Source organism: Oxyura jamaicensis, chromosome 4 (assembly GCF_011077185.1).
Source record: "Oxyura jamaicensis isolate SHBP4307 breed ruddy duck chromosome 4, BPBGC_Ojam_1.0, whole genome shotgun sequence".
Lineage (NCBI taxonomy): Eukaryota > Metazoa > Chordata > Aves > Anseriformes > Anatidae > Oxyura > Oxyura jamaicensis.
This window is the reverse complement of record NC_048896.1, coordinates 52,907,475-52,933,547: the sequence shown is the minus strand read 5'-3', so window position 1 is coordinate 52,933,547 and position 26,073 is coordinate 52,907,475. Positions and strand designations below refer to the sequence as shown.

At 36.5% G+C, this 26,073-nt stretch overlaps 1 protein-coding gene across 6 annotated transcripts in view; it reads left to right on the top strand.

Moving 5' to 3' along the window:
• The window catches only part of DCLK2 (doublecortin like kinase 2), an 84,952-nt gene extending 63,293 nt beyond the window's left edge, over positions 1–21,659 (top strand). For 2 of the 6 annotated variants that reach the window (XR_004750517.1, XR_004750516.1), the window contains 9 exons: positions 3,186–3,305; positions 4,965–5,111; positions 9,727–9,860; positions 10,818–10,895; positions 11,987–12,083; positions 13,880–13,960; positions 14,960–15,076; positions 16,137–16,219; positions 20,226–20,363. Coding sequence is in view for 4 of the 6 variants with exons in the window: in XM_035325423.1 (XP_035181314.1) it covers positions 3,186–3,305; positions 4,965–5,111; positions 9,727–9,860; positions 10,818–10,895; positions 11,987–12,083; positions 13,880–13,960; positions 14,960–15,076; positions 20,226–20,447 (996 nt within the window). In the remaining 2 variants the exon portion in view is untranslated. The other 4 variants (XM_035325423.1, XM_035325422.1, XM_035325425.1 and 1 more) reach the window with 3 other exon arrangements.
• Positions 21,660–26,073: the final 4,414 nt, after the last annotated feature.

Here is a 26,073-nt window from a genome sequence, read left to right as displayed (position 1 = left end):
CACATACCTCCTCACAAGCACAGGGATTTTAAAGACAAGGAAAAAATCAACAACAGGTATAAAACACAATCAAGAATGTAGACTGTGTTGGAACAAATAACAAAACATAAAATACTTCTATTTTAACTGCTTTGCCTGTGAACAATATACCTTAAAAACAAAGTGCTCTTGAAGAACTTGACTCAAATAGACAGTTTAGTGTTAGCTAAAAGAAAACTTGGGGCACAGTATTAATTAACAATCAAATTCTGTATTAAAGGCTCTGAGAGCAGGACATGAATTCCATTCTCCCAAGGTTACTAAAAAGACAGTCTTTTTTGATGCAAATACTTTATTTTGTAGGTAAACGACCACACTGAAATGATTTTGGAGTTAACTTCGCAACCAAGTCAGGCTTTTAATTCAATGGTACCCTTTTTGTCAATTAGATGTCAATAGAGTGACTGCTTACAGTACAATTCAGAGTGTCAAATGCTAGAAGTGACCTTGTATGATGATGATGTAAGTTTGTGTGATGTTCTTTGTATGGTAAGGAGCTGCACATTACTGTATACTGACTGTATACTAGCATTACTTGCCGTGATGACTTGCTCTGGACCTCTACTCAGAGGTGCTCTAACAGAAATGGTCAATCTGTGCAGACTTTAAGTTGTGTATGAGGTAGTAGTAGTTTTTCTCATATTCTCTAAGTTTATTTAAGGGAGAATTTAGAAAGGAATCTTAAAAATGTATAACCACAAGAAAAACAGTGCTAGAATTGCCTTACTGAGATTTAAATGTTGGCGTTTCTTTGGCTGCTGGAAGGACGAGCTAGTGTGGTTTACTACAAAAGAAAACTTCTGGGTGATTTTTACTGCTTGCAGCTTCAGATGTTTCTATTATTTGTCTGAGTCAGCCTCTTAAGTATCATAAATTGGAATGGTCCAGAGACAGACAAGCCATTCTATGCAGTAGATTTTAGGTGTATTTTCTAGTTAGCATTCTTGCTACTTTAAAACAAACAAAAAAGAACAAAAGAAGAATAACACTATGGATGTATACCTGTCTGTTTTGAAAGGACCAGTATCTGTGTAGCTGCATACAGATGTGTGTGTGTGTGTGTGTGTGTGTGTGTAAACAGAGGACTGTGGTTAAGAAGACTTTGATAGCTGTTAGGGTAGTGCCGGAACTGTCAAGAAAGTATTTCAACAAATAAAATACTTAAAATTTGCTACAGCTTAGTCCTCCCTCACCCTCTCTCACATGCCAAGATAAGCCCTATCTTAAAAACAACCATCTGAACCAAATATGCATGACTTGTAAGTTGCTCACTGCTCTCTAGCAATTTATGTTGAATGTCCTAAAATTTGAATCCAGTTAACTAATGCATTTTCTACAAACAGACTAAATGTTAATTATACGTTACTTTATCTGTAAATAAAAGATCTGAATGTAGACTAAAATCTATATTGTACTTTCCAGGAGAATGGTATTAAAAGGTTTATTATTATTTTCATAAATGACAAAAAATAACAAAACCATTGGTGTGGTTGAAAATAAGTAACTATACGCTAGTTGGCATGTTGAAGACAGGCATCAAAACAGTAGCTCAGCAACATTTTGGAGTCTTTTTTAAATGAACATTATTAGTAGTGATTTTAAATAAAGATCACTTATGCCTTGTGGTTGTTTTTTTTTAAAAAAAAAAAAACAATAAACAATCAAGTCAAGTTAAATGAAGAAGGCATAGGTGAAGCATAGTGTCTCAGTCAGAATTAATGGATATAATTAATTATGTTACCTGTTCTCTTAGGTAGAAAAATCTATAATAAGATTCTAGATTTTGTTTGGACTATTAACACTAGTTTTGAATTTACAGGCTTTCATCCATAAGGCTTAATATGCTCTGGCTGTTCACTTTTGTCTGATAATGAAATTCAGCATTGTGTTTAACAAAATTGCTTCATATTTGTTTTTTTTGTTGTTGTTGTTGTTGTTTTTTGTTTTTTTTTTTCTCCAGAGCACGTTTGCTTGGAGCAGACATATGTTTGTTCAGAATGACAATTGATGCTCTTTCAAACTGAATTTCAAAGGTGTGACTGTTGAACGCATATATGCCGCACCATACTCACCAAATGAGATGCACACATGGCATGTGGTTTCTGAGTTACATAGCCACATAAAGCTTTGGCAAGAGCACTATAAATAACCCTGGAAATAAAGTAGCATAAGATCTTTAATCACTGCTTATGCACAGTGGATCACATCTACTTCTTGTGCTCTGCTCACAAATGCATGAATTGCATGCTACTAATCAGTGCATTAAACATGAATAAGTTCAAACTCCGGTGAGATGATTTGATAGCTGCCAAAGTAAGGGAAATTTCTGTTTTAAGCAGGCATTGTTACTTAAAGGGAACCCTCAATGCAGTATCTGTATTTCAATGTTTGTAACAAAAAATGCAAATCATTCTTCCATTGAAAGGAGCATGTAGTTTTCACTCTCCACTGTTAACCAAGTGCTAAGACATATTGGAAAACAAAATATTCTGAAACCAGTTGTTCTTGAAACTCATTACTTTCTCAGAAGTGTAAGGAAGGGGAAATTAAATCGGAGTGCTGTTAAGCTGTTGGAGCCACACTGACTTAACTGTGCAGGTACCTATTTTGCAGATTGTAAATCTGAACATACATATAAAATGAACCGAAATATATAACCAAATCAATTATCATATTTTTCACATACATAATCCATATCCTTTTTAAAGTGCCAGTCCTTGAACTTAAATCCTAGGTAATCTGTCCTTGAGTAACCTATGCTAAATGAGAGGTGAGAGCTGGAGTGGATCAAAGACATGTTAACTATTGCTGGTGGGTGGCAGGCTACAATGATGCAAATTCATTGATGTTCTGAGCATCTTAATACCCACATAAGGAATATAACCTGCACTTCCCGAATTGCTGTCACGTTCCGGGGTCTTTTTTATGAGATAATCCATGGGTTGTGTGCTTGAAATGTGGTATTTTAAGTTTACTGGTGAAGTACAGTTGGGCTAAAATACAAGTTAAAATCCAGCAGCTGACAACAGCTCTTTACTACATAAATGAAATATCAAACTGAGTGCTCACTGAAGAGCTGATCAAAGGAAAAGGAAATTGGCCATTTTGTGTCTAGTCATATAAACCTCTCTACTCTTACTGACCAGGAACACCTGATTGAAAATGAAGTATCTATTCTGCGTCAAGTGAAGCATCCAAATATCATTATGCTGATAGAAGAAATGGACACCCCAACAGAACTTTATCTGGTAATGGAGTTGGTCAAGGTAAGACTAAAAAAAAAAAAAAAAAAAATTCTCCTCTTTGCTATTCAAGGATGTAATGTCTAGAAGAAATATAGCTAGAAAATATAATCAGATAAGATTTTAGTGGCAACCTCCATTTTTAATCATGCAAATATCCTTGTCAGTCAGTCACATTAATGGGATTTACATCTCTTCAGTTGTAATTAGACTATTCACACACAAATTTGAGGTAATTTTGCAAAGTATGTGCACAGCTTGGAGAGAAGAGGGTAGTGTTTTTTTTATAGCATGTTTAGAACATGCAGTAGCTGACTGTGGTGTGCATATACCAATGGAACATTTGCGTTTATTTCACTAATATCTTTTTTTAATCATTTGCTTTAAAGGAACAAATTTTCTTTAATTATTTTTTCTTAGTCAACTGTAGATACAACAAATAATCTAAACTCAAATGATTATATTCCATTAAAATTAAACCTGAAAAAATCTCTTCTCTTCTGCTTGTATCAAACATTCACTCACCTTATGTCCAGTTGGCCAAAAACTTGATGGTGCTATTGTACTTGTACAGAGGGAAAAAAAAAACAAAAAACACTCAAACTCCATTCTGCTGTCACCTTGTGAACCAAATATATAAGTTGCATTGAGTTTTATTTCTGCACTCTCTATCTGTGTTCCATACATACACAGCAGCACTGCCTATAGGGTTGATCAGCATGTCAGATACAAATTATTGCAACTCACCACTTTTTATTTCTGTCTGAAACATTGATTCAGGAGTCCCCACTAGAATGGCTGCCAGCTTGGGAAACTCCGAAGAAAGTCTGTAATTGCTGAATTCATGATTATGAATAATAATAATAATGTAATTGAGGCATCTGTTTTTTTAAAAAGTTCTTTATTTTTAATATTTTAATATTTACCGTCTTGGTGCATATTTCCTGAATTGCTGCTGCTTTTCAACGTGTACTGAAATGCTTGGAATGCCACCCACAGTGGCTCAGATAAATCACTCCTACAGATGTATCCAGGGTAACCATCACAGGGACACCCACGTAAAATTCATGGCAATGACTGGAAATGCTGCATCAGTAACTCATCTATGTGTTGTATATTCCAACAGAAAAAGGGTATCCTAGTCAGAGACTGCACAACTGGCCTACTCTGAAATCACCTGGAAGTTCTGCACTTCAAAGGCATCCTGTTTAGCTATATTTATTTGACATTTTCACAATATATCCAATATTTCCAATTTGTAGTTCATTACAATTGCTACATTTTTGTGTTATGTTAGGCTTTTTTTTTAACTATTGGATTTACATTACTGTAGTCTTTATGCAAAATCAGAACTGTTTTTTGCTATATAAGTAGTATTACACTGGTAAGATGAAAATGGAAAGTGTAGGCATGTATGTAATACAAAAAAGTAATCAGAGGTAGAAAGATCAATAGAATGAAATCAAGACCAAAAAAGGACTGTGCTTTGTGGATGACCGTAGTCACGGTATAGTATCTTGGTGACAAAGTCATCTTTCCCAAAATCATTTCTTTTTTAAACTCTTTAACAGCCCTCCAAGTTTGTCTTTTGTACAGGAAGATTTTTACATGGTGTTTTACAAGGTATCTTCAACATCTTAATTATTTTTCCTTAAGTGATCTGTTATGTTTCCATTGCTTTAGGGAGGAGACCTATTTGATGCTATCACTTCTTCTACGAAATACACAGAGCGAGATGGGAGTGCAATGGTCTACAATCTAGCCAGTGCACTCAAATACCTTCATGGTCTCAACATAGTGCACAGAGACATCAAGCCAGAAAATCTCCTGGTATGTCCCATTTATTTTCTAATATGTTCTCTTACTTGGTTCTCATTAATGCAAATGCTTGTACATAAAACGTCAAAGAGCTGAGTAGAATACATGAGGAATATTAATTCAGAATAAGTACGTATAAAATAAATCTTCTGCCATGAGATAGCAATCACCATAACCCAAATGAGCTGTGCTCAAACATGTCCTTAGACCTATCTTTATTTACATTTCGATTGGCTGCCATTTGGGTAAGTAGGAATATTGTCTCAAAGAACAATGAATTTTAAAGCTGTGTTGATGAATTATTTATTACATTTTGCAAGTGGGAGAGAAGGTGGGCTGAGTGCCATTTCTTTGAGTGATCATATGGTTTTCTCAAGCTTTTTTCTTATTTCCCTGTCATAGCAGGAACATCTTTCTGATGACTTACCAGTATTCTAGCCCTGAACCAACTCTGTACAAACATTTATTTTGTGATAGGTCACTGACTACATTTTATTCTCAGCAGCAATATAAAACGAGTCTGTTGACAAGAATTACCATGAAATCTGCCTTGGGAACTGCTTAGGATAGCGCACAGAATGGGAGCAGGATGCTGCCTTGCTTCTATAGAGGTGATAATCAGGTATTACATATTGAGTATGAGATAGTACATGTGGTATACTTAACAACCAACCCTGCTTGGGTCACTGTCAGCAGGAATGCTAGTAGCATTCATCAACACTTGATAGGCATTTCTTAAAGCCTTCTGTGGCGTGTGTTGATCATGTTTAACAAGGAGTCATGGATTATCCCACAGCAAATTTTGAACTATTAGAAGGATGTGGTTATAAGCTGAAAATATTTTCTAATTAATAGTCAATTTTTTCCCAACCAATTCCACTGGCAGTCTTTAGCAATTGAAATCAGCCCTCAAATAAATTAGACTGTTTAGCAAAAGAAAGAGGGGGAGGCTTCTCATGGAAAATGTAGACACAGCAGCATAGCACATAAAGAAAAGAAAATGAAGGTGGAAGTTTCACCTATTTTCAGCACCTTTTCAAAAACAGTCAGTCAAAGAAATTTTAAGCTCTCATTAGTATTTGAATACGTTACAAATAGGCACTACGTCCTTTATGTCTAGGAAGCCTAAAGAGATTCTTGACAGATGCAAGACTTATTCACAGTGATTACAATGCCAGCATGTTAAGATAGCATACTGGTACTGAATGTAAATGCAGATATTTCCCATCAATTGCCACCTGTACTTGGAAGTAGTTAGGTCTTTTGTACAGGGTCACCCAGCTGTCGGAATTCTCTTCTCTTTACCAATCATGCATTCAAAAATACAAACTATAAGAATAATAGCAGATACGAAGTTGCTGTATCAAGGATAAAAACATTTCCATTGATGATATGAATTATACTGAGGAATGAAGGAAGGTATTGCTGTCTTAGTGTTACTCAGTTGTTTGAAGAAACCAAACAAATTCAGCCATTCTAGATATGCTGGAGTCTGGAGTCCTGTGTTCTAGAACCTAGATCCCATTGAAATCATGATAACATAAACATTTACTTTAAGAAAAAAAACAGTATTAATTTATATGGACTGTGTCCTTATAATTTGTTTTGCTTTTGATCTGTCTTTTTTTTTTCTTGTTATAACTGCCATATATTGCTTTTCTTTCTATTAGAAACTACCTTCTTTCACATGCAAAATAACTCAGAACAAGATGTGCTAGGTTCTTTATGGGGCTTTTGAGTAAGATGCACTTGTATCTGCACAGAACCTTGACTACTTTGTAGTCTGCTTTCTCTTTACTGAACTCTTCTAGTATAACTGCAACTCTGAGACTAAGATTAGGTAAAACATTCCTATGGTTTAAAAAAATCTTTAACTAGATATTCCAATCTGATTGTAACCTACAGCTTGGCAGCTACAATAAATTGCACATATATAATTATATTTTTTGTATTATATTTAAAATTTATCTGCATTCTGGGATTGGTCCCCTGCATATTAATTGCTTGAGGCTTATGGTCTGATTTAACAGCTGGCAGACAGCTCCGTTGAACAGTTGCTCCAGCTGCACTGTGGCAAAAAGTTGCCATACCATTTTTCTCTTCTTTCTTTATAGCAAGGAACCAGAAAATTAACCCCAACCCATAATTTAACAGTCACCTGAGTCATGGCCTCACAAAGGGAATAATTTGGTGCTGTGTCATGGAACAAGCTGAGGGAAGTACCATCTCTACTGTGCTGATCTGACAATATTGCACCTTACTCAGAGCAAGCTGTGCAGTCACATTTGGTTATTTTAAGAGCTTTTACACGTGTCGCTAGCCTCAGATTGTATTTCTCAGGATATCTTTTTGGAAGGTATTCATTGGTAATTGACTGACTTTGCTACTTCCATAGAAATGTTAGGTTTGAGAACTGTTACCTTTTCATCTCTTCTGGTTTTGGTGAACAAGTATTCATTCACATTCATTTGGTGCATTGTGTCGTGGAAAGTAGGCAGAAGAAGAGAGTAGTGCTATTGGATAACAAATAACAGTGAATTGCCGAGGGTGTTATCAGAATTAGCCATACAGATATTTTGCAGCAAGTTTGTTCTTCAGTCCTCAAGACAGAATTTTAAAAGTAACAACAGAGACGATAAGATATATTGTAAATTTTCGAGCATTTGCCAATTATACAAACTGTCCACAGCTGAAAGTTTCATATTACTGTTCAGACTTATTTTCTGTGGATAAATTGCTTTTCTCCAGTTGTTATTTGGGGCAGAGCAGATGAGTGTTTGTGGACATGAGTGTGATTATTTATTATAGTGCTGGCACTCCACTTTTAATTCAGTTGGTTTCATTTCAGACTTTGTCCAGACAGCTTGCAGTTCTCATTTGAGCATAGTTCTATGAATGGGAGTAAATGTGTTTTGGATTCAGGAAGCAACCAAACCACAAGGACTGAGCAATGGCCAGTTGTGAAATCTTAGGATCAGAAAAGATTAGTCAAGTGACAGCTTGATTCTAATTATTTTTTCTTTTTTATACATGCTGTTTTTCAAACAGCTACTTTTATAGAAGGATACAAACAAGGTTATCTGGACTCTTGCTTCCCCTGCAAAATCCATTATCTGACACGTATTGTTCTCAGATGTTTCATTTTACTTAAACGTAGCAGAACAGATGTACTTTTCTCAGTTTATTTGTGCGTGATGATCATTCTTTCCAGTCATGAAAATAAACTGGAAAAAATTGTAGTCACGGACATTGTCCAAAACAAATGAGCCCAGTTGTAGTCTCTAAGTGTTTTCTGATGGGAGCTCTGAATTTACAAATACACTTACACTGAATTTCATGCTGAGAAACAAGTACATGAGGATTCATTGGTGAAAGTGACATTGCTCAGTAGAAAACAAATGTAATGAGGAGGAAGATGGAGATTTCATAACAATTTAGGTAACAGCTTGCTCCATTCTTACATAAACACTTTTTTTTTTTTAATTGACTATTGAATATGTTATGTTAATCTTTGCTCATAAAAAGGTGTGTATTAAGAAGCAATTTCTAAAAGATATGTGTAAGTAATTAAGTTCTATAAAATATTTATAAGTAAGACAAAACTATTACAACCTTCAAAATAATGTCCCTTGTTTTGGGATGGAGAAACAATCTATCCAACAGTTATAAAGACTCTAGAAGTTTGTGCTGTATTTCCCTAGTAGATTATTTTATTGAGGTAGCTGTAGAGTTAGCGATCAAGAAGTACTTAAAACACTTTAACATTGTAATTTTATCTAGGTCTCTAGAAAATTACATAGAAATGAAAGATATACTAGATACAGCAGAAATCTCTATGCATAGAATTTATTAGCAAGTGTAAGTATTAAATGAAAAAAAACTTGGTCTTAAGCTGAACAGACAGCTTAATTTAAACATCTGTCTTTCAGCCAAAGCTTTGTTTGATTTGTTAGCATAATGTGCCAATTCATGTTCCACTCTATAGAGACCAGGATTCCTTCAGTGTAAGATGAAGTACATAATGCAGTTTTACAGTAGTGCAAAGACATGGCCTAACTGGAGCCAAGAGTTACACAGTTTCCTTTTTTGTTGTTGTTGTTGTTGTTGTTGTTTCTGTTTTTGTTTTGTTTTGTTGTTTTTTCTTGGACATTTATGTCAGTCCCATTAAGAAGTTACTCTGAGTGTCCTGGAAAGCGACCTACCATTTCTCAGATGTATAATATAGCCATCTTTGTAAAAGTCTTACGTAAATTACAAAATATTAGTAAGAGAAATTTTAAGTTTCTGGATTTTTAAGAACTTGCAAAGACTAGAATGTCCAGAAGCAGAGTAAATTATAGCAAGAAAATATTTTCATATATTTCTTTTTTCAAATTGAGATTACTTATGGCTGGACTTATGGATTACTTATGGACTGTCAAGAGAAGCTTGTTCTTAGAAAGTCTATAGCTTAAAACACATTCAAGAATCATGGACCTTAACCCAGCTGTAATACAGGGCTGTTGAAGTTACATCTTTTTCCTACCTTCTCAGCGTGATGATGATTATTTTCCAAGTAAATCAAAAGATTTTAAAAAAAAATGCAAATATCCTCTTCACCATTCTGTTTCTCTTTTCCCAATTCTAGGTCTGTGAATATCCAGATGGAACCAAGTCTTTGAAGCTAGGAGACTTTGGACTGGCAACTGTGGTTGAAGGACCTTTATATACTGTTTGTGGTACTCCCACATATGTGGCTCCAGAAATCATTGCAGAGACAGGGTGAGGATAAGTAACTTAAGACATAGGTCTTGTAACCAGATATTTTTGGCAGGTAGCTCCTAACTGCTGTAAGAACTAGAATGCGCTAATAGGATGGTCCTCCATCTCTTTCAACCAAAATAATTACGAGAAAACTGGTAGCATTCAGCTCCTGAAGGAGGCCAATTTCCCCACTCACCCTGTTGGTTTAATTAAACAACCCCATTTTTCTGTATTTAAACAGGTGGTTGCATAAATACAAAATAATTTTGTGAAAGGGTAGAACTTAACCAGTCTTCCATCCTACTAGACAAGAGCTCTCCATTCCATCTTAGCTAATTCTTGCCTTAACTGTGAATTCGATCCTCCTAATGGAGGAAGGTTTGTTGCATTGTTTCAAGCATTGTTCAGTGCATTTGTCATATTGACAAATATTTCAGAGCTGCAGTGATCTCAAATGTCAAAGTGCGTTTCATCGGTATGTTTTACATTTGGACAAACTGAAGCTACTGAATGGGAAAAGAAATAAGAAAAAAAAAACTCTTGTTGACCTCTAGTGCTTTAATTTCTGTGCTTTAAAAGGAAGGTGCAGTTCTTTATCCCTGTGTTACTCATTCATTTAGGAAACTGGAAGAATCTTTCTTGTTGCTTAGCAACACATAATAATGTCAGAGGTAGTTACTCTGGCATGGGGACTAAGAAGGCGCATCCTTGTCTTTTATCGTCAGTGATTCTGGATTGGGAAACCTTGATGCCAAATTGAATTGGGGTAGTGAGGGAGGCAGGGATGGAATTCTGTGGAAAATCATGTTATCAGGGCTTCCTAAGTCTGTGAAGGACCCTAAGTAAAATCCACATCATCAGCAAGTAATTTATAGCAGAATTGCAATGTATGTTCATGTAATTTTCATCAATTGTTTGATTGAAATTAGTTTTATTTTTCAATAGAGCACAAGTAACACAATCTTGTTTCCTCAGATATGGCTTAAAGGTAGATATTTGGGCTGCAGGCGTGATAACATACATACTGTTATGTGGATTTCCACCTTTTCGCAGGTGAGTGTCACTGTATCTCCTCTCTGTAAGTAAGCCTTATCTGTCTCCTTGGAAAAGGTGCCTTGGGAAAAGAAATGGATTAGACTGATAAATTTCCTTTACCTGCTTGGTCCTTTATAAAATTGGTTTAAGTTGTGCCTCTTGTCATGGGATTGTTTTGGGATTTTATTTCCTTAATTTTCTATAGGAGCAGCTGGTTACTGCAGTGTCCAGGGATGTGGTGGTGGTGTGAGAGCATAGTTTCTTTTGTCTGCTACCTTGGACCCAGTTGAATGAATGAGTATGCTTTGCCCTCTTGTGTTTCTGCTTGGACACAGCAGCTTATTGGTTTCGTGTTAAGTGGAAAAAAAGTTAATAGTATACTGAGGCGAGGGGAAGAACTTATATATATTGCATTTTTAATTTTGTTAATTTTTTTTGCAAGTGTCATATGGTTGATGGAAGTCTGTTAACATGATTCTGGCTGCTTAATATCCCAGTATGCATGAAGTCTACTAACAGTCAGATGGATAAGCTTTGCTCCTCAGTAATTTTTTTTGCCAGGGAATGAGAAGGAATTAGTGCATTTTAATCAGGAATTCTCCCCTTCCCGTTATTCTTGTAAATAATGTTTGAATATTTATGATACCATACTTCTGATAAAAAGGAACTTACCCCCTCAGTAGCCTGCCAGTACTCGGTGGATCATGTGTTTTCCATATCATCTCTTTAGCTTTTGAAAATTATCCTGTTACACTAGCTTAGTAGAAGAGGCTCATTTCACTATACTTCTTCCCATATCATAGTCTTTTTGTGGCAGGGCCTTTAGAGCTAGGCTGGCAAGTGACTTATCTTTGAATCACCTTTACTGTCACTGCATGATGTGTTAGCTATGTAGTCTCTATTCCAGTAGAAGTATTTTTCTGTTCTTATCACTCCTGATGGTGTAACTGTGGCAAAGACCTCAAAAATGCTGCCACTATATAAGCCTGCAAATTATGCACTTGTAATAATTAATATAAAATCATTTCTGTTCCATTTCAAAATCAAATTAAAAAAACTCGTGCCAGACTTCTTTCTTCTGACCTTTTTAAATTATTGCTGTTCTACAGTGAAAACAACCTTCAGGAAGACCTTTTTGATCAGATACTTGTTGGGAAGCTGGAATTTCCTTCGCCCTACTGGGATAACATCACTGATTCAGCAAAGGTACAAGTTATACGCTGTCTAACATGGAAAACAGTTTCTGACAAGCCACTGAGAAGACTGTACCCTGTTGAAAATGCAGAACAGAAGATTCAGAACAGACTTACCTACTCCTCCAACTGCTGTGACTTTTTAGTTAGCTTAATAGTGCTTGATGAAAGCTCAGGTTTTGCAGACCTACTATCGTGTTGTTGTCTGAGTGAATAAGTAAGTAAGCAAAATGGCAGTCGCATTCAGTGAACATCATGTTGGGTTTACTTAATGAAGGACTATTTATAGCAGGTTCAGCACTTCCACTATAACATAACTGTCTCTGGATTTTCCCCTCCTGACATTATTTTAAAAGAAGAATGATTGCTATGTGGACTGAATACAATTGATATTATTTGTTCCTATTTTACTCTAGAGCCAATTATTAGAACTTTCCAAGAGTTGCAGCCAGCTTATTTGCCATTGCTAATAGTTCTTGTGTTATCATTGACGTTTGTGTTTAAAATGATTGATTCTGTAGGATAAAGGTTTCAAATGTTAAACCCCACTTGTCAAGTTAATTCAGGTAATGTTCTCTAAATGATGTCTAAAGATTCTCATTAGCACAGAGAGGTTATTTATTATCCAGCTAATGAGAAGTTGCATTTTTTCCTGAATTTCCCAATGGCTGTTACCTGAAAAGAGAGCAAATTTATTGATCTGCCAGTGTTTCCCAAGCTCCAGTCATCTCCTATTCTTCCAGACTTGCATTAAGAACAAATAAGGCTCTCAGTCTTGGTACTAGAAGCCGTCTTTCACTTCAGGTTTACACAGACTAAGTGACTTGGCTGGTTGAGAAACCTCTCAGTTTGTATGTTATTTGCATGAAGGAGCCTTTTCTCAAAACTGAAGTGATGACTAATCTTGAAATACTTTTGAGGAGTGAATATGACTGACAATTTGGAGGTTATAAAAAGTTTTTGAAAGGGGAATTTGGCTTTAAGTACATGAATTTGTTCATAAGGGAGAAGGAAATACTTGTCTTGCTAGGCTTGTAGAACTAGGAATTACACCAGTAAATTAGCTGTTACTTACATAACAATAAATAATTGAAGAAAGTGGTTTTTTTTGTTTTTTTTTTTGTTTGTTTTTTTGGGGGGGCGGGGGGTTGTTTTTAAACTTTACTGTCTGCTTTGCAATAACAACCTCTTTAAGGTTTATCATATCCATAAGCAACACAGTCTTACCATTAATAAAAGGTCCACGGAGGCATTTGATAAAGCTGAAGACACCTGGTCTCGTGCCTCTAAAACATGAAGAAAGCTGCAAACAAATCATGATGAAAATCATAATCCCAAATCTTTTTTGGTTTAAGCATGTAATTAAGTATTTTCCCCTATCTATTTGCCTTTTCCTATACCAGGTGATTCTGAGCTGGGGAATTGAGTTAAATGTCCTTTTATTCTTCTGGTGGAACACGTAAGAGAATGTAGTTTTAAAATAATGTCAGCAGTTTCTTGAATTTCTGATGAAGTTTCTTACCTCTGATTTGTACTCTTTACGTACTGTAACTACGTACCCTGCCCAGAGAGGATCATGTTTGTCCCAGGTTTGTTTTCATTCTGGTCCCCTGCATGAATGTAGAGAACAAATTGGAATATTATTGCTGATGTTTGCAACGTTTACTTTTTGTTTGGTTTTAAAAAAGTCAGTGAATCATTAATACAATAATAGTTGCACTGAGAAGAATTCAGTACAGATAGCTCTTTTCCATTGTAATGCCATTCCCCATTCCACTCAAACTTTTTTTTTTTTCCTCCTCTCCAAAGGAGTTAATTAGCCTGATGTTACACGTGAATGCTGAAGCTCGATACACAGCTGCACAAATCCTAAGCCATCCCTGGGTTTCAGTGAGTAAAGTATATTTTGTCTCTAATTTATTATTAAATCTATAAAACTAATTATTACAGTGTAGTTCTCAGAAGCAGCAACACAATTCTGCTATGCCCATTTCTGTTTATTGAACCACTAAGTCCCTTTTCCAAATGTTAGAGTAGCACAAGTCTGAAGTTAGCTACAACTCTAACAGTTCTGTTAGCTACTGTGCTCTAAAAGAATAGAGCAACTATTAATAAACTATTATTAACTATTGTTCATTATTAACTTTTAATAAAGTAACTATTGCGCATGTTGACATCTTGCTGCAATGCTACTTAAACTACTATTGCCTATTTTTTCACAAGAGAAATAAAATCAGTAAATTATATTATTTTTCACATAAGCACTAGGCTGATGACAGCCAGATACTTCATCTGCACTGCTTATTGATTTAAAATCCTGTTTTTATTAATAAATATTAGGTTTACATGTATATAGCCAACCTTCCACACACATTTTAAAAGAGAGACCAATATGATATATGGAGTTCCCTCAAACATGTGAAAACCACTGTAATTATTGTGTCTATTCATAACAGCTCCTTTAAAATGTATTTATGGCACTGTATTTTATTTCCACGTTTTTGGGGATGTGATGGGCCATTTAAAACGCTGATATAAATAAAACCAACTGACAAATATGCTTTTTATTTTTAACATTATAGTTATGCTCGAATAAAACTTATAGTGGGACAAATTAATGGACTGAAAGTATACAGTGTCACATAGCATTTTAAGAAATAGGAGGTCATAAATAAAACACCAGTTGCTATGTTCCTTTCCTATGTAATTTCTCTTAACCAGTTTGAACCATAGCTCGCATATGAGAGGGCATTCTTTTTGGGCTGCTTATCTAAATGATTAGTTTGCAGGAAGTACCTCCAGATAATACAAAATTTCTCTTTTTGCTCAGTTATGTTAAATGTTTTGTTACTATTCCCTAACTTCAGTATTATGTTTGTTCTTACACAGGATGATGCTTCCCAGGAGAATAATATGCAAGCTGAAGTAACAGGTAAACTGAAGCAGCACTTTAACAACACCCTACCCAAGCAAAATAATACATCTGCTGGGGTTTCTGTCATCATGGTAAGTGAAAATAAATGGTTTTATACATTCTGTATTACACTTCGCAATTTTTCTAACAGTGCTCTATGAGCGTGTGTGGTGCAAGAATAGCAAAAGCAAAGCTAGAATAGTCTCTAATTCTAGTTTTTATCTGTGTACTGTGTGGATTCTCCCATCATTGCTTGAGAGCAACCAAGTCTACCACAGCGTGCTAGCTGAGCTATAAAAGCAAGCTTTCAGATACACGTTAACACTAAGTAGTAGTATGTTGAAATGGAGTTCATGAATGATTTGAAATTTTTCATTATAAAATCTGTAATGCTGTTTTTAATCATATTGATCACCCAGTTAGTTAAGTTGGCTCTTCCCAGATGCCAAACCAACGTTTGATCTCGAGCATGCTGTTGTTCAATACTATGCTTGTGCGGAAACCAGAATCCATTTTGGAATTTTTTCATAATATTTAATATTTACCACATTAATTTTGTCCCAGTCTAACCACATGTATGTTCCCTAATGGGGAACTTTATTCAAAGCATATAAAGGAACCCCGATGACCTATAGCTTAACTTACATAAGCAGTACTTATAGCAGGCAGATATATGAATCATGGCAGAAGAAATGCAGTTCACTGTTGACAGTGCTCAGAACTGCACTCGTAATTGACTAGTCACTTGTGCAGAGAAAAAGTCAACAGTTCTAGAGGCTGAACTGCCATTCTTGTCTTATAGTTGTCCATTGTAGTTTAATGCAAGGGTGCACACTGTGCACAGAATATCTTCCATTATTAAAAGAAAAATAAAGCCATAGCTGATAGTAATGTACCAGTGACTTTTTTCCCTGATAGTATTAATTACTCAAAGTCCAGCCCACTTATGTTACCAAAGAGTTGTTCTTATCAACTTTAAGTAGGCAAATTTAAATAACATGTCTGCATATATATATATACACTTTTGCAAATGCATTTATATGAATTAAATAAGCAAAAGATCTAACATGGAAAGGTGGTAACAAAATAAAAATGAGAGAAGTCAGAAAATGTATTTCAGGTTCATGCTGTTGTCTGCATTTCATTTGACAGTTTGACTTGACAGTTTGAGAGGGACTTCAGAGCTTCATTCTTTATACTGTTGAGACTATGGATAAGCCTGAAGCCGAAAACTGGTATAAAATGCACTATATGTAATAAGAGCAATTTTAATTCTAACTCTCAGCCCCTCTCCAACTTGCATGCCACTTAAGCCTATCTCAGATCTCTGACACAGCGTAGCTTCTGGCTTCTTATTGGTGTAGATTTTTTTTCCTGATTCTGTTACTACTGCCATCCCTTCAGCCAGGAAAGTACATGTTGTTAAAACTTTTATTTTAATTTTCCCTTTGTCTGCCTTATTTCCTCCTAACCAGTATGGAAGGATGTAAACAATTAATTATTTAGATCTGAATGCAGTTCCCAGTTACTGCTGAAGGGAAACATCTTGTTCAGAAAAAGTGTAATCTAATGAGAGTTAAGTCCCCAGTTTGTTATTCTTGCCCAGTTTGTTATTCACTTGTAGAAATCATCACTTAAAAACATTCAGACAAGCACAGTATTGTAATTCTCGTGTATTGCAGTGCATTGCTAAATCAGCAATATATATTTAATGGAATCCCTTTTAGCATCACCTCATTCAAATATTGTCATCTGGCCAATGCAGATAATACCACCATGTGGCAGATAAGTAAAACTGCACATACCTACTTCAGTGTTCTTGCGCAGGAGACTTTCTGCCCCTAAAAGCATGTTGCTGTTAACTCATTACTGATTTTTTTTGTCAGTTTATAAATGTTCTGTTAAATCTAAATTTGCTGCAATTGTGTTAGTTCTGCTTAAAGTAAGTCTAGTTTCTGTCCCTTGCTTCCTTCCTTTTTCCTCCTTTCCCAATGCCTGCATTGCTTTCCTCTGAGTAGGTCCAAGGCAATGGTACGTACTAACTGCAGTGCTTCGTTCCGCTGCACAAAAACATGTGCTCTGTTTGTCACAAGGAAAAAGGAGAAATAATTCAGCCAGTCTGAAGCGGAAAGAGCTTTACCACCACATAAAAATGCTAAAATAAAATCTTCTAAATACTTGCAAGGGAGTTTTCTATATTAAGAAATGCATATTTGAAATTTTCTAGGCTAGCACTGATATAAATAGTTATTTCTTACCTCCTCAGACGTATCTTAGTCTATTCCTGAGAAATTTTGTGTATATATATGTACATCTTAGATCTGAAAGCATTAGAAAATGTACACATCAGCTCTTGTTCAAACCACAAAGCTACAACATTGGATACCCTTGTATGTCCAGAGAACAGACTGACAGCTGGCACACATGCCTTGTGAATGTGACACAGACAGTAGCCCAAACTAACAAAATGTAGAATTGCTTGATGAAAGAAAAGGTGGGAATTCTGTGAAGAAGAAACCAAAACCAAACAAAACAAACAACAAACAAACCACTGAAATAAGAATTGTTTTTATAAAATAATGTCTCATTGGCCATCATGTGTAACAGAGATAGTCAGAAAGCAATCAGTCCTAACTTAATAAAAAATTTTCTTCCTCCAGAACAGTGAAATTCAATATCCTCTTCAGTTCTAAAAAAAAGGAAAAAAAATCCTAAATTTTATTACATGTGTTGTATTGCTATATGCACGGTGTGAATGACTATCAGAAGCTGCTGTGAGGACAGCACCATCTGCATGAGCTGGAAGTACTGCCTTTCCTTTCCCTTTTTAAATACAGTGCCTTGCCCCTCAAACAGCAGGAACCTATTTATTCACAATTCTTTTTCCAGCAAGTAAAAGAGGAAATGCAAGCCTGCCTGCATAGCAGCTACACTGATAATGGTAAACCTAGTGCATGTCATAGCTAATCTCAAAAGTCTAGCTACAGTTCAGCTAGACATTCCCTTGCATGCTTCATTTGCAAAGTTGATTGCTAGAAGCAGAGAATTCAATTGGGAACTATTGAATTTTCTCCTTGTGCCTGAATGCATGTAGACTTCTGTTGTAACTTGAAAAACAGAACAAAACAAAACCCCTCACTTCAAAATACTTAACGCCCTTGCCTTTAAGGGGCGCTTATCCTCAGTACTTGGGGCTAAAAAGCCTGTCAGGAAGGCCTTGCAGGGAGGGGGGCATCACCAGGCTGCTGGATGATTCCCACCTAGCCTGCTCATTAAACCTCATGTAGCATGCAAAAAGAGTTAACAAAACACAACAGAAAGCAGAGTTAAGTCTGAAAAGCACAGGAGGGAGATCTTTGCACCTCCGCTGTGATGGATAAGAGGCAGGTGTAGGAGCCCTTGTCATTGATCCAAAACAGTAATTTGAATCACTGGTGTTAAGGACAATCCAACATGGATCACTGTCTTCTATTCCATCAGTTCTACTCAGAAGGAACTGAGCCATTCCCAAAGCCAGAGTCAGTAGGAAGGGGAGTGTTTTTCAAAAGGAGAGAATAGAGTAAACTGGCTCTAGCTTTTTCCTGAGTTTTAATCGTTATACAAATTAGAATAGTTCTAGCAGGAAATTCTGAGTGAGAACGATTCCAGAACAACCTGCCCTCCATACACCTGCAAACTACAGAAGTCCTCTACTTGAGAAACTGGAGATGCCAATCCAGCTCTCTTTGCCAAAGTCAAGTAAAAGAGAAATTTGAATTTCAGTACCCCATAATGAAAGTTTTCACTACCTAGCTACATGACCAATTTGGAGAGAGGATATTACTTTTTCTCTGCCTTGTCCTTGGTGACCTTGATGCAACAAACCGTGGCTGAAACACATACATACTGAAGTTAACTTGTATCAGAAAATTATTTCAGTATCAAAACAACAAATTTTAGTGAATAGTGTGTTAGACCAATTCCACTAATACATGGAAATTATCACATTACAAAAGTCTTCTGTAGCAATTTCTTCTTTTAATTGCTCAGGAGAAGGCAGAGCACCTGATCTTCCTGCACAGTTAGTACATCCCAGCTCAAAATATGATTCCAAAAACCAGTGTCTTACAATGCTTACACATACATATGCAGAGGTCACTGTGAAAGTGAAGCACATATTTGCACTCGGCTTTCAAGTATTCAAGTATCACACGTTTGTAGATTACTGTAGAAAGCCCAAGCTATACTTGACTGGAATAAGCATACCTTGCACCACTATACATAACTGAATAAACTACAAAGAACTTAATCTGTATTAATTTAAATCTATATTATCAGTGGTAGTTAAAGCTCTTCCATGAAGCAAATGGTTAAGCCAAGACTTACAGGGTTTTATAACGATCAATATAAGCCTTCAAACTGTGAAACAAGACCCATTGTGCTGTCCCTCCAAGTCTTAGAAAACAATGCTGAAAGACAGTTTTGACACAGGCACTACAAGATTTCCCTCTAGGTCACTTCAAATATCCTCCTAGAAATGAAACATTACTCTGTGGTTTAATATAAATTTGCAGTAGCCTCCATAGGCTATGAAAGGTGTCTGATTCAGCAGACACCACAGACTCTAAGATAATCCACCTATTGCACTACAGCGTTCTCAATTTCCAGGATAACGTCTTCTTCATTAAACCTGTGCATTTTCAGGTATAGTGTTCAGAAATTAACATGGTTTTGCCACTGTACTCTGTCGGTTGCAGGAGAGCTCACCTTCCTTCTTTCAACAAGAAACAGAAAAGGAGTCTACTTAGAAAAATTCCTTACATTTTCATCTGTCATCCTCAAAAACTGATGCAGTTCTGTTCCTTGTGGTTATAGAAGCATATATTTAAATTATATGTTTAAATTAAAAAGTATTATGGTACTTCCTGTATCTACACAACTGCAGGTACATAAGTTTTGCTAAAAGCTAGTATGAAGAGTTCAGACTATACGACAACCACTTTTTTTTCCACATCAGACTTGCAAGACAAAATTGTCAGCTTGACCATCACAGCAAACATAGGTCTGGAAGATGCATTTTCTAAAGACTACACCATAATAAACCTACATCTAAATAAGATTTCTAATTTTATTTCTCCTTTTTTCTGGCCCAAATGCATGCACTTGATGTCTTGTAGATTATTTTAACCCTGAAGTTAACTCGGGGCTTTGATTTAACTGCTGGTTTTTATATTTTGCCTTGGGTTTCTTGTTTGGTTTTAGAACACAGCTCTAGATAAAGAGAGTCAGATTTTCTGCAGCAAGCGCTGTCAGGACTCCGATAGAGCTGGAATGGAGACAGCTTCTGCAATTACTGCTGCAGCTGATGATCCTCGTGTGACTGGGTCCAAGACCCTCCTCCCTGCTGCTTCTGAGCCAGTCAGATCCCCCTCGCTCCCCACCTCGGTGTCTCCTGAGTTTGCTGGGGATCAGCCTGGTGTGTAGGACTGATTAAACCAAGTGCAACTGAAGCTCCCTGCACTCTTGCCACAGTTACTCTTCGTCTCATATGATGGTTCGTTTCCAGTTTTCTTGCACCCTCCTGTGGCAAGCTCAGGGCAGGCTCTGCCATGAGAGACTGAAATTCTAACGGCGGGTGAACGAGTTTGGTCTTCTGAGTGCTCTTTGCCCTCAGTCTGGAGAACATCACTTGGGAGAAAGATTCTGGTAATGTTAGATGATTTTTAACTTACCTGTGTTAGTTTAATTTACTGCATTCACACAGCCTTGGGCTCTGTAAGTAGACTAACTTAACTGTGTAGCTAACCATATTTTTATATAGGCATTTGAGATGATGAACAGTTGCCAGGCTTCGCTTCTACCAGCAGGCCCCATTGTGTTCTTTTGATGAGGATTCTCAGAAAAGCAAGAGAGGAAGACAAGAGAAGAAAACGTGTATTCACCTTCTATTCTGATGCCTCTATTTAGTCAAGTTTCTACCAGAGTTGGAGAGGCATATTTTCACACACACACAAAAAAAATTAATGAACTAACTGTAAAATATCATGAGGCAAACACTGGAGATACAGGGAAAGATGGTAATTTCTGCATAAAGTTTGTTTAGACTTGCAGGCTGCAGGGTAGTGTTTAGATAATGCGAAAATAAAGTGACTTGGAATATGAACATGAGCACTGGACATCTATTTGTAATGAAGACTGGAGTCAAGGAAGCCTTTTTTTTGTTCAAGCTGTTTTCTATCCTAATCACAAATGTCGCATCCACACCTTTCTCCAGAGTCGGGCCACCTATTAGATACAATGAAATGACTTTGGAGCTGTGAACAGAGAGCCTGCTGCATGTCATCTGAACTAGGATGGATGGAGCAGTTCCTACTTCTAGGGCAAGCTGATAGAGGAGCTACTACAAATGGCCTCAAAGAAAAGCTACCCACAAAAGTAGCTGTCAGAGGTTTGTCAGTGCTATCCCCCTATTCACCTGGTGCAGGCACTGGAAACAAGGACTGGGGAGCAGCTATCCTTAATCTGCAGTCACAGGTAGATGAGGTTTTATCTTTACCATACTGCTTAGTTCAATATTGTATCTATTCAGCTTATTCTTTTCCTTTGCTCGTTCTTATGAATTGGTCATAGATCATTTTCTTTCTTAGCTATACTTTCTACTAGAATTGTAAAAGAAAGACCTGCAATAAACTTTCTTCATTAAAAAAATTAAAACCCTCAGTCATTTATTTCTTTGAGAATTCAGTTATCTTGTTAGTGGAGAGACCGACCATTTAGGTATCTAGCAAGAAGATTTCATAAAATAAATCCAAGCATTTCCCATAACCTTTTAAAGTCCCTTGATATCTCTGGAAGACAGAGGTAACTGAACACATAACTGAACACAAGTAATTGTCTCTTCCAAAGGCAAAGCAAAGTGTACAAAGCGCCAATTGATAACTCACAGTACAGCGGAGAGATTTACAGGCATATTGACAAAAAATTAGTATGAAAAGGTCTTAAACTAGCATAAAAATGTTGGGCTAGGTCAGGACCAAAAAGGTCTGAGTTGCAACTGGTTATTTTGAGTTAACTTTTTTTTTTTTTTTTTTAAATGGGATCACTGGAATGATTTCAAGATGAAGAGAGACTAAGGGAATGGCCTTTGTATAAAATTATGTACATTTATATTTATGTACAGTACAACAATATGAAGAAAAGCCTAATCTTACCCAAAAACTACTGAGAGTCCACTGGATAGATACCTTCATGCAAGTGGTAAGTTTGGTAAGGAGTCTTGGGCTAAGGTAAAGCAAAGATGTGTAATTTCGGATGGGATAGGCTAACCCAAACACCTACAGCAAGGAAAGGGAGCCTCTGACAGAGAAGACAGTGATAAGCTACTGAACTGGGAGATGACTGAGGAGGAAGTAGCAGCAAAGTAATGAAAACTGGGTTATTTTGAGTTCTGTTTTTTTCTAAGAGGATGAATATTCAGCCGTGCAAGGCCTAGATACTTATTTTACAAAGGAAAAATTGACACAGATTAACAGAAATAGCTAAGAAGTTGTCTGCCACAAAGCCTCATACATATAATAAAGGATGAAAATTTAACCGGTAATCAGCAGTCAGATGAACCACTATTTGGTCTCACAGAAGAAGAGGGCAAAGGCATACATATCTTGAACTCATGAGCTTAAGTTCATGACTGACCAGCACATGAACATGTGAAGACAAGTACTTTGATTCACAGAGGAGAGGCAGCTGATAGACTAGACCAAGATACCCACTTAAAAATAGTGACATCATCTGGGAAAAATGATCATGTGGCCAACATAACAGATACAAGTGTGAGATACCTGGGCAAGATCTTAACTCAGTCCATGACCATAGGAAACCTGCATCACTTCTGCATGCCTGAATTTAATCCCACAGATGTTAAAGCTATGGGTATCACAGTTGAACATCAAAATAAAGGTGTGTCGGTTAACAATAGAACACTTCCTTAATGAAGGCTCCTAAGTCCTATGTTTGGTTTGTTATCTATTGTACTTCCACTTAGTCTCTCTCTTTGTCCATCAATTACTGGAAGAAGGCAAAAATTAGAAAAGAAAAGGTAAAACAGAACTATGCTGTCTGCTACAAAGGGAAAGTATCAGCACATAGTAACAGCTAGAGGAACATTAAGTTCAAGTTATCCTTTTGTCAAGAGAGGACTCCTGCATTTTTCATCTTATAAAAATAGCTGAAATTTATGTACCATTTGGATAGATATTGATTAAACACCAGCGTTTTCATACACTCAACAGTGCCAGCACAACTGCCACTATGTCTACATTAAAAAAAAAAACACCTGCATTATAAAAAAATCTTTTTAAAAGCCTATCTTTGTAGGTCCTTTGAATGTGAGTAGTACTTCATATATATATCCCAGTGGCCCAGTTCATGAGTTCTAGATTTCAGCTTTAGAAACATAATTGAGCCTACCCCAGGTGTAAATCAACATAACACTAAGTTCATTAAGATTCTTGTTGAAATTTACCCTTACACATACACACCACATAGACTGCTATACATACACACTACAACTTACAGCCCATTCTTGGGCTTATAAAATTAATTACAATAATTGTTGTTAAGTACATTAAGGTAGAAGATGTTTTATGGTGTTGGTACTATTATCCAGCACTGGCTCATGCTTACAGTCATTAAGAATATTTCCATAGCTCATTAAATCCTATTTGCACTATATTAACAAGCAGAGATCTTTTATTTTTAGATGCAGACAGTTTTTTTTTCCCCCTCCCTTTCACTAAATACTTGAGGAAGAGAAGACAGGAGAAAGCAGTGACTGAAATTAATAGATTTGTGTCGGTTTTTTCCCCTAAATTATTTTTTTTTAAATAATTATACATGCTATAAGTTAAAAATGTATGTACAATACCAGAAAATACTTCCAACCTACTTTTGATTCCTGATTTTCCCTTTCTTGCCTTTAAAAAACACAGCCACAGGCTTTTTGTCCTATACTGGAGTGCTCCCAGTGTCTCATTTGACCAAACCTTTTCTATGGCTACAGTACCTCACAAAGCACTTCAGTTTCAATCCAAATTCCAAGAGTTTGATTTTACAGCCAGAGTTTTATATCACCTCTAACAATTACATTTTCCCTGTAAAGATCCCACAAATATTTATGTATTCATCATAAAAATATTCTGATTACTCTTAAAATTAACAGTTGAACATACAGAGGACGTATTTATTCCTGCAGTAATGCTATCAAAGACAAGTTGTTGTTACAGAATAAAAGGAATAACATTTTATAAATAATAAAATGTAAATTACATTATTTACACAGAAATAAAAATTTGACAGCCCTAGCTTTGCAGAACACAAGAACGTGCGTAAGAAAAGGTATGCTGACTTTGTACTTGGTGCTGTTCCAGAGCTAGATTTAGGAACAAAAAGCATGTGGTGGGGTTTGAGCTGGGGAAGGTCACTCTCTTAACCCAAGGAAGCATGTCTCCAAGGCCCCATTAATCTCTCAGAAACAGAAGTTCTAAGATTTGGGTATTTTGTAAGAAGACTGTGGCAACAGTGACTTCCAAAAGTAAACTCCACTGACATCTTTCCTGTCCATCTTCAGAGATCATACTGAACGTATAAGAACCCGTGTGGCAAAATGCACAACAAAAACAGGCAGAAGGTGCCAGACACTTCCCGTTACATCTTGAGGGGCCCTGGTGATGCAGGAGACTGACTCTCCTGCACCCTGGCATGTGTTGGGATCAGAAGCAAGATAACTGCTCATGATTTCCAACAGGGATTCCCACCTTTTGGTTCCTACAAGAAGATTGTCATTTCCCTAATCTACTTGAAATCAAAAAAACATTAGCCAGGAAGCATTAACTTGATGTACTGCTGTCTGTGCTCTCCTTAAAACACGGTTCAAATTCCTATTCACAGAAGTGGTTCTGATTGTCTCAGGCTAAACCTAAATTAAACTTCCTGAGTTAAGGAAGCAAACAGCAAACAAGGCAAGCAGCCTCATTTAATTCCAGTTTTAATAGCCTTCTCCCCCGGTAGTCATTGGTCTAATTATTACAGCACTGACACCAACTTTGATCACAGAATCACGTAGGTTGGAAGAGACCTCCAAGATCACCCAGTCCAACCTCTGAGCTAACACTAACAAGTCCTCCACTAAACCATATCCCTAAACTCTACATCTAAACGTCTTTTAAAGACCTCCAGGGATGGTGACTCAACCACTTCCCTGGGCAGCCTATTCCAGTGACTAACAACCCATTCAGGAAAGAAGTTCTTCCGAAGATCCAACCTAAACCTCCCCTGGCGCAACTTTAGCCCATTCCCCCTCGTCCTGTCACCAGGCACGTGGGAGAATAGACCAACTGCCACCTTGCTACAGCCTCCTTTCAGGTATGCTTCACTAATCCAGAGGATACCTTATAAGCTAGGTAAATACACTGAATTAGCCACTGTTATAGACATACACATCTTTGGATTACCTTGGTTTTAACAGTTCAAAAATGGGAAATGATGAAATGGTGTTGTATGTTTACTCGGTTCTTTTGAGCTACATAAATATGGCAACTGGAAAGCACCAGAAATGCACAAAACTAATAACCTTTCATAAATGCTGATTAAGTAAAACTTTTAAGATAAAAAAAAAAAAAAAAAAAAAAAGATTAAGGTTATCAAACACTCCTGACATCAGTTTTGATGTCTAATGTAAGTGTTAACTAGAATTAGTAAAGTGACAGATTGTTTCTATTCACTGTGGGACTGATTTTCAAATGTTGTTTAGCATGTATACAACTAGGTATCTAGCTGAGCTTAAAAACACTTTCAGCTATGAAGACTTGAACTACTGCAAAGTGAAGATCAGTGCAGGTGGCAGAGGGGGACAGCAACCTTTGGGAATCTCTGAGGGCACTGCTGGTCTGGGACAACTACATCTGTTTAATTGGGGGCTTGGTTTCGGAGCTTTTCTGTCAGAGGGAGGTGATACTTTGTGGTGGCATTTTTGTATTTCATTTTTTTAACTAAATTCACATTGAAAAAAAAAACAAAACACCAACAAAAAACAAAACACCAACAAAAAACAAAA